General features: G+C 41.8%; 1 protein-coding gene across 1 annotated transcript; it reads right to left on the bottom strand.

Annotated features, from left to right (window-relative positions):
* Window positions 1-790: 790 nt before the first annotated feature.
* Window positions 791-9,255, bottom strand: LOC103364173 (putative all-trans-retinol 13,14-reductase). The gene is made up of 12 exons (XM_008291197.1): window positions 8,958-9,255; window positions 7,480-7,662; window positions 7,202-7,340; window positions 6,875-6,977; window positions 5,828-6,023; window positions 5,542-5,739; window positions 5,104-5,223; window positions 4,858-4,996; window positions 4,603-4,712; window positions 3,901-4,067; window positions 3,049-3,208; window positions 791-2,374 (listed from the first exon to the last, which is right to left on the bottom strand). Exons 1-12 carry the CDS (start codon window positions 9,121-9,123, stop codon window positions 2,223-2,225), a joined length of 1,833 nt encoding a protein of 610 aa, XP_008289419.1. The 5' UTR covers window positions 9,124-9,255; the 3' UTR covers window positions 791-2,222.
* Between the last annotated feature and the right edge of the window lie 253 nt (window positions 9,256-9,508).

Genomic DNA, 9,508 nt, shown 5'->3' with positions numbered 1-9,508 from the left:
CTAGCAACTGAAAAAAGTTATAATAAATAAAAATTTGCTAAATTATAATTTAATGAAACAAGACATTGCTTTTGCATTGTGCTTAAAAAGAATAATTAAAAAAAATAAAACTGTCCCAGACAAATTAGAGCACTTTGCTGATGAGCAGTGAATCCAAATACCTGTCAACAGGAGCAGAAGTCTGACTGAGAGTTACAGAAACACTTGATTGGCTCAAAGGGTTGTTCAACAAAATATTAGTCTACAGGTCCCATCATGCTTGTTTGCTTGTTTTTAATGTATTTCTGTTGAACCACAATTCAAAAGCAACGCCATGATTTTCATTAATTCTTTATTTACTGTTACTGTTGTCAGCTTATTTCAGTGACAGCTGTTTATTTTCTTCTTTAATGGGAGGGTTTGAATACATTTGAGGACGACTGTAGATGACATTTTTCTTCTTTTCCAGGGTTGGCCAGATGATGATGATACTTTTCTTTCCTACAGACTTATTGTCTAGTTAGTAGATGTATGCTGTTCCCCACTTCACCCTGAGAGGAAATGTTATTCTGATTGTGTCAGAAAAGAAAAAAGTATGTTCCTAACAGATAGCAAATCAAAATACTAAATACATATATAGGCTCATTGGCAGCTTTTGTAGTCATACAGTTCAATGCTCTGTCATAAACTCGGTTTTCACAATGTAGTGTAATATAATATAATGTGGGATGAGATCGTGATTGTTGGAGTTTTGTGTTTTATGACCTGCTTTTAAAAAAACAACAACTGCACAGCACTTAGGATCAACCCCTTTTGTTTTAAATGTGTTTTATAAATAGAGTTGACAGTTACATGACTGACTATGACCTCAGTGTCAACACGATATATTTTATGAGACAGTGTCAGAAAACCTAACATGACAAGCATGTGTGCATCTAATAATGTAGCTGAACTGTGCATATGATCAAAAGTAGAAACAGGTTTATTATCTAAGTACAGGACGCCTTAGTTCAGTGAAGTACTTTCATCACATTCCATGTTTTCCCATCACTTTAATTCTCGGGTTTAAATCAATTATTTCAACATTATTCTAAAGACAAACAGATAAAAACTGTCATTCACGGCAACACAGTCCACAAACATCACTTGATCCGTGTCAGACTGTGCACTTGCTTTTAAACTTTTAAGGCTTTTATGTAATTATAAGGCACTTTCCAAAACATTTCCACGCTTTCAAACTGCACAGAACACTATGACTCCACTCTTCCATCGCATCATCTGTTATTGATCACAATGCCAGAGCAGCAACTGTAAGGACGAAACAAACACAGCCTCCAGAAACCTCGTCTTCTTTTGTCATGCTGTTGTGTTTGATCAGCTCCGGTTCACAGATGTTTTAACACACAGCAACTAACGGTGCTGATCGGCAGCTCACCGTTGACATGTTTAAACAGAAACTGGGCAAGTCGTTCTGATCATGAACAACAGTGTCAAACAATCAGCAGTAAACTCTGGATACTAGGAGACACTGTCAGTCCCTCCCTGTCTGTAATACAAGATTCTTAATCTACTTCCTCTGTCACACGAAAATAAAAACTGATTCCAAGCTCACTGACAGTTCCAGCATCATCACAATGCAAAATACACATCATTAGGGGCTCTATTGTATTATGGCATGAGGTGATATCTTCAGATTGTTCAACGAAATTCCACAAAGTAAGTAACTGGGAATAAGGTTTCTAGGTTTCTATTTCTTTCGAACAATTAATTGATCAGTTATCCTACATTATATGAGACATATCAATAAATGGCAAACAAAATCATACCTCTGTCTTACAGCACAATGATGCTCTGGTTAATTATTGCTAAAGGGACTGATTGTACTTCATCGTGGGATTTGCAACAAGAGAAATTAGTTTTCTAGGGTTGTACAAAGAGCAAGAGTTTGTGCTAAGCCGGACGAATGCAACCATTAAAAACAACGCAGTGTGGAGTATTCTGTAATATGTAAAGCAGAGGGTTATGAAGAAGTACGACAACCAGTGATAAATCCAACTCTTGGATCGTAAAATGCCAATAATAACTGCAAGTGTCCATCCCAAAATCTGCTTTGTCCAATCAACACAGTTCTGCAACACGTATAGCATTTTGAAAGAATCTGCGACAGTGAGAAAACAAATACAGAAGCAAGGTGAAAATACTGAGACAGTTACATGCAGTTGGCCTCCACTGCTACCCTGCCGCTACCAGTTCAGGCTGTGATTGGTCTGTTTGTGTTTGAGGCGGGTCTTCAGGGCCAGAAGGTCAATGTAGAGGATCTGATTGAGGACAGCCGAGGCACAGAGCAGCCCGCCGTGCAGAGCTCCAGCCATGCCGTTACAGAAGACGTCTTGACCTGCACACACAGAGGCATCGAGGCGGTTAAGTAGCGGGGTTTACCACTGACTTACCTGAGTCATCACGTGGACTTCTTTCGGAGAACGTTGTTTTCTCTGCTAGCTTTCCAATCCATTTTTGCATTGATGTATACACAAAGAAGTTCAGAGGTAACACGTACAACTGTGTTTGAAATCAGAATACCAACAGGTACCACAGTTTTCTTATTCCTGTTTTAAATAAGGTAGAATAGCACTTTTCTACCTTAATAGTACCCAAAGCACCAATGGCAACAGAGCTGCCATGCAAGGTGCTACCTGCAGTGTCTTGCCCAAGGACACTTCAACTGTGGATCGCTCCACCAACCTTGCAATTCGAGGACAACCCAACCACCACCTGAGCCACCAAGAAATCATGCTACTTAAAGGGCCAGTGTGTAAGATTTAGCGGGACATAACAGTGGAAATTAAATCTCATATTCACGGAGCCTGCTATGTTGTGCTGTCCTGTTTCTACCCAGAGTGGACAAACTAACCACTGGCTTTCGCATTTTTATGTTGAAGTGACAGCACCCATGGGTTCTGTTGAGCTGGTTGAAATTTGCAGCCTCACCGCTAGATGGCACTGATTCCGACACACCGGTCCTTTAAGTGCCGTTAGCATCAGCCTGTTTAGCAACGTGAGTCGTGTCACCTGTTAGGTAGAGCCCGCTGATCGGAGTCTCTGCTCGTGTTTTGGCGACCACTTCCGGGCTGAAGCGCTCCAAGTTGTGTTCAGCTCCGTACATCTCACCTCTTGGAGCGCCCAGATAGTGGACGTTCGTTAGAGGGGTGGCAGCATCTACCATCACCACCTGAAAGTACATCAACAGGAGACAATCATCAACATAGAAGTGTAGCTTTTGTTTCCTCACAGCCTTCCACAGCAAATGGAACTCTGATACCTGAACAACTTTGAATTGCTGAAGAAGCTGATTGTGTACAGGAACTAGGCTAGTAAGTGAACCATAGAATAAGTCGAGAAGGACGCAAACCCAAGATGATTTAAAAAGCTTTCTTGTCGACATCATTCACTTTAGTAAGTTGTAGTTACTGACACTGCATTGGATGTAATTTTTTGGCAACTTGGGGCAGCAGTACAAACTCAAACTCCTTTTAACTCCATTTTGGTCTCAGCCAACTTCAGTAGAAGACATCTAGTTCTTTAGCTGTTAGATGCTCACCAGTTAGTTGCTAACTTTGTCTGTCTGCTCATTGGTGCTTGGCAGGTCGCAAATAGTGGGATGAGTTTATGTTTTCAACCCAAAATAGCTACCGAGTGTAACATCAGCTAACAAAACAATGAGCTAAACAAGCTAAAAAGCTCTATATGACGACGGTTTACATGGAGCAAACAATAATGTTTGAAGGCCAGGTGTGCACTGTCGCACCCCTTTTTAAAAAAACTTTTAATATCAGAAAAAGTCCAAGCTTCACGTATTGTTTTGCATGTTGATGTATCTGTATCACTCCACAAGCACATCTACATGCAAACATCGGCTCACACCTTGTCTCGAAGCTGAGGGAAGATGGTTAGCGCCCACTCCAGCAGCTCCTGGGCCATGCCGTTTTTCATATCCACGTAGTCCTGTCCCCTCTTGCCAAGCTTTGTCCCCTCCCATTCTTCGAACCACTCGTAGCGAGCCATCGTTAGCAACGTCATACAGGACTTCCCTGCAGAGAAAGACGAAGGAGAATAAAAGCAAGACGGGCAAATGTTTCAAATCGCTTTTTGAACATTGTCCAGTAAAAATTTTGTCATCTGATATCATTTAAACCAATGGAGCCCATTGCATGTTGCAGCCATTAGGACTTGGACACCTTCTGTAGCACTTTAATATTTTGGTGCAGTGCCTTATAATCCACAGTCATGTCAAGTCATCTGAAAAATTCTACATTCTGATAGCACCTAGTGGCTCTCGACCTTCTTATCATTTGGCTTGGAGACGTTTACTTCAGCCCAACTTGTGGAAATATTGAACAATTGGTAGTGATTACTGCAAATTTAGAGTGTAAAGTGCTGCAAAGCTTGACTTGGCAAATGGTTAGTTGCACTGTTGTAGATATTTAGCAGGTGGCCAATGTTGAGATCATCCGTAGCAATCACCCAGCAAAGAATACAGATGCTGGAGAAAGTCAGGTATAATTCAGGGATCAAAAATGGTGAAATCCCATAAAAGATATCACGTACATTGCATTTTTGTGTTACCTGGGTGTCTGATGTTGGACGTAGGGTCTTTAGCAGATGGGAAAGTGATGAACATCATGGGTATGTTCCCCAATACCTGGTCTTTGCTCAGAGATGAGTATTTCTCCATACTTCACACATGTGCACACACACACAGACGCAAAAGGCAGCACATTAGTTAAATCTATAAAGTTTAAAATACAGTAAAATGAGAACAAGGTTGTGCTAAACTAACATGTATTGTGAAAGATTAAAAAGGTAGAAGCAAAAACCCACAGCGAGTCCAAGTCATTGTCTTTATACATCCAGAAGTTGGTGGAAACGATGCCCAGCTCCTCTTTGGTTCCATCCAACCCGACGAAAGTCAAGAAGGAACCCATTCCGTGACGTACCATACCCAACAACGAACTGACCTCTGCACAGCAATGCACACCAAGACTATGAACGTCACAGGAAATACATGATTGTGCAAAAAGAAAAAAATCAGAGGTGAGTGCAATCGAACGAGTTTATATGCATTACCTGGTTGGTCCTGTATCTGCTTAGGTAGAAACTTCTGGAAGGTGTTGAAGATTCCAGCATTGGAAATAACAACTGGGGCACGGACCTCAATTTCTTCTTGTCCTTTAAGCACCGTAACACCTAACACACACATGTACATACAGTGTTATTGTCATGGGTCTTGCAAAAGTTCTTCTAGATATCGCAAAACCACTCTTTCTTTACTCCAACCATGTTTTTTCCACCCTTCATGTCCCTTCTTCTGGGGCTTAGAAGGGACAAGAAGGCAGGCCTTACCTTACATAAGCCTGTCAAAGGGCTGGTGCCAGAGAAAATGACAGAACGCTTTGGACAAGACATGAGGTTTAATGTGGAGTTAAAATCTAGCCACTGTTGGCTTAAATAAACAGAACAGGCTGGTTACACTTCCATAGAACAGGTCGTCCGAGCCTTACTCACCACAGGCCTTCCCCTGCTGGTCGAGGAGGATGCGTTGTACAGGAGCCCTGACTAGCACTGCGCCTCCTGACTGCTGAATAACCGGGATGATGTGAAAGGCAAACTCACTGGCGCCCCCTCGTGGGTAGTACGCACCACGCTTGTAGTGGTGAAGGAGGAGAGCGTTGATGAGAAAGCTGGACTCTTTAGGAGGAACACCTACATGGCAAAGCACATACAGAACAGTGAAGTGGACGTACAGTGTGTGTGTGATCCGTATGACTGCATATGTGTGTGTTTTCAGCACCGTAGAACAGGTAGGCAGACAGAGCCTGCAGGTCCTTGTTTTGCGTGAGGCGGGACATTATTTCTGAATGGTTGGTTGTTGCTAGGCGAAACACTGAAGATATGCGATCCAAGAGGCCAGTCCGAATGAGGAAGTTAGCCAGCCAGTATGGTACGATCTTCAAGGTGGCGATGAGGGGTGTCCTCCGTGAGGCTAGCTGCAAGTGGACACAGTCACATTAGTGAAGAATCAGATTCATCTTTTCTCCTCTGCTACTCTGAATGGCAGTCAGCATAATAACCAAAATCCTAACTGTGCTTGTATTAGTCTTTGAGCATCAGATGAACAGATTTCTTGGAATTTAGCTACAGCTGTCGGTTTTTATGTGCCACCTCAACATTCTTTAAAAAATTGGAAAACACTACTAGTTGGTTGGTTTGTGTTCCAGTTAGGACTTAAGAGCATGCAGAAAAAGATTCTCTCACATGACGTGGCTAAGCTGATTTCCAACATATCATTTTTTGCCTTCCTAGTATTGTCTTTGGATGTATTCAACTCAAGTACATGTGTTTTTTGTTGAACTATTTTACCCCATAATGGGCTTCAGAATTAATTTTCAGGCAGTTCTAAACACATTTATCATAATTTATTTATTTATTTATTTTTCTGGCCTAGCAAGCCCCTTGAATCCAGTTGCACACAGTTGTTGTTGCCTTCTTTACCCCTTACCTGTTTGTTTTGCTGTGATATACAAGGGCCTGGAAAGATGGGAGCTAATAAAGCTTCATTTGCTGCGATACAAATCAATAAAGGGTGCTAACATCATCACAGCTAACTGCTACATAGAGTTGGGTGTCGTCTACATAGCAATGAAACCCAATACTGAGTTTGCTAATAACGACCACTAGTGGGGACATAATTAGACCAAAAAACAGTGAAGTCTGTATCATTCTCATTTGATGATAACAACTGTATTTCTTCTTTTACTCGTACTGCCTCCTATCATCTCCTTTCTGTAATCTTGTCCATCACCCCACCATGATTATCAATACCTCCCTCCCTCTCTACCTTCATCAGTCTCATGAACTCATCAATGGCCTCCTCTTCTCCTGGGAACTGCTTCTTCAGGCTCGCTGCCATCTCAGTCTTCCCTGCATGGATATGGTACTCCCTGAGAATGACAAGACGAACAATGTAAGAGATGCAAAACGAAGCGGTGAGAGTGGGGGAAATGCTGTTTTGTGCTGAAACATTAACCGCAACCAACGCCTTAGAAAGCACTAGTACGATGTTAATGAGTTCACAAAGCTATGCAGAGCAAATGAAGAAGTCCTTTACAGATAAAAAAGAAAGAATGAAACTCTGCAATGCTGTAACCAAGAAGATGTGGTTTACCTGCGCTGGTCAGGCTGACCCAGGACCAGCGTATCAAAGTGCTTCTCCAGCCTTGTGAACATAAGCTGTCCATCTGTGATCTGATCCAAAGCAATTTTCAACATGCTGTTCTCATGAAGCTGGCCCAGGTAGTGGATACCTGGCGGTGGCAAATCAAATATTTGATGCAATACTCCCACAACACCTTTTAATAACCTTCCTCCAGATGGAACTAAAGGTACACTGCAGTCACAACTATGTTTTGAGCGTAGCGTTGCGTGTTTACTTTGAATACTTACCCACATCAAACTCAAACCCCTTGTTCTCAAAGGTGTGTGTGCAGCCTCCAGCCTGATCATGTTGCTCAAGAACTACAACCTTCTTCCCAGCTTTGGACAAAAGCGCTGCCGCTGTCAAACCTCCCACGCCGCTGCCAATCACCACCGCATCCAGAGCAGCGGGAACACGGTCCACTCGAAACCCTGCAGGGATACATGTTTTCACATCAGTCTGGTGGAAGGTTATGAGGGTTTCTTGTCACCTTTTTTCATTTAGGTTTTTTATTTTTACATCAGATCTGCAATTAAAAGATCCAAATGGTTATGTACATATTATTATAGCTAAATATAACCTGGCTGCAAAAAACTATTGGTAAAGCATCTTTAGTATCGGTCCCTGGGTAACACTTATGTTCTGCCACAGTTTAGGTACCTTGATATTTATAAGGCAGACTTCAAATCTGCCTGTATATGACATCCATTGCAAATCTTTACGTAAATCATTTACAGCTACTGTTTCTTTATTTTCAAATCACCAATGTTTTCATGAAAATTCATCCACATTTGTAGACATTTTGGCACAATGCTGATTCGAGCTACTGTCTAATATACTCAAAATGACAAGGTACAGCATCATATTTACCATCACAATCAGTACTTTAGCTTAGCATGTTAGCATGTTGCTAATTAGCACAAAACACATATTACTGTTGAGTTAAATGGGAAAGTTTGTTGTTAGCTTTTCCGGGGTTTGATTGTAAACCAAAATTTGAACTAATTTGTTTTAATTTTTGACCCGATGACGGCGATAGAGGAAAAATCAGCAGATTACTAAAGTCATTAGAATTTAACGCCACGGGGGGCATTGAACACCAAACGCAAAATGTACAACAGTACATCCAACAGCTGTCAAGAGTTTTCACTCTGAACCCAAAACCCCCTTAAAAGGGAAAACTCAAGGCTATTGGAATCATTAGGACTCATATTTTGGGGACCTTGAATGTCAGCATAAACCTTTATACTTAGCCAAAAATAGAGATTATGCCTGCTTATGGCACTAGAGGAAAAGTCTGTGTAATTACAATCATAGAGATTCATCTTCTGGGAATCATGCATGTCCCAGGGTGTCAAGTTGTTGACTGAAAAAATGAAATTTTCACCTGCTGGTGGCGCTAGAGAATAACAAGGTCATTTGACTTTCTGGAGAAGAGTTTATGGCAACACATCCAACAAGACATTACACTGTAACCACAAAATATAAACCTCACAGAATCACAATCTGGTCAGTAGGGCTCATCCTCTTGGGACCATGACAGTTTCAACCAAATAAAATTCAATGAAAATCAGCTACATGGCAAAGCCTTCAGTAGTGACAAGCTGATCAATTCTGCAATCCCTAGAACTGCTGAGATTTGTACTGGTAGACGGATTTACAGAAAGTATCTGTTAATCAGAAACTTATCCAAGATTCCAGCTTCTGTTTCACAAACTTGTCTTACCTGTCTTCAGCCTGGCATCCCTCTGCTTGCTGTCAGTGACCAGGGGTCCCGGTGGCCTTAGGCACTTCTCGCTGAACACCTTGTAGCGTTTCCCGGTGACCAGGAAGAAGGTGATGATCCCCACCAACGCCAAACAGCTCAATATCCCAAGCAGCCACCACCACATAGCAGAAGAGAGCTTTGGATCTACTTTATACAAGAGCGGCAACAGCAGGAGGGAGGACAAAGTAGGAAGGGAAACTCAAGAACACACAAATCCAAGCAGGAGTGAAGGATCAAAAGAAAAGTGGGTAAAAGGAAGAAGAAAGCTATCCACCGAGGGCTTCCCCCTTAAGAAGAGAACTCAAATTCCACGGAGAAGGAGGTTACAATGAGGGGTGGAGTGAAGGAAAGAGAGGTTTGATGGTTGTTAAGGTTTAGAAGAGAAGTAAAAGGATATGTGACATGTGACATTTTGGAAATTCTGACTCTGGACTTACAAGAGCGGATAACACATTCTCCACACCGAGGACATGAGACCAGCAGAGAAGGGAGCTGGTTGTTTCGTACTC

Source organism: Stegastes partitus, unplaced genomic scaffold, assembly GCF_000690725.1.
Source record: "Stegastes partitus isolate 25-593 unplaced genomic scaffold, Stegastes_partitus-1.0.2 Scaffold725, whole genome shotgun sequence".
Lineage (NCBI taxonomy): Eukaryota > Metazoa > Chordata > Actinopteri > Pomacentridae > Stegastes > Stegastes partitus.
The sequence above is the reverse complement of the archived record's forward strand: the minus strand, read 5'-3'. Positions and strand labels throughout refer to the sequence as shown.

Bases quoted from the DNA above. Each gene is read 5' to 3' on its own strand.
- LOC103364173 (XM_008291197.1), bottom strand. From the start codon at position 9,123: ATGTGGTGGTGGCTGCTTGGGATATTGAGCTGTTTGGCGTTGGTGGGG. The intron at 5,740-5,827 runs GTGCTGAAAACA...TTTGCCATGTAG, and splicing joins GTCTGCCTACCTGTTCTACG to GTGTTCCTCCTAAAGAGTCC. The intron at 5,224-5,541 runs GTGAGTAAGGCT...TGTGTGTGTTAG, and splicing joins CCAGCAGGGGAAGGCCTGTG to GTGTTACGGTGCTTAAAGGA.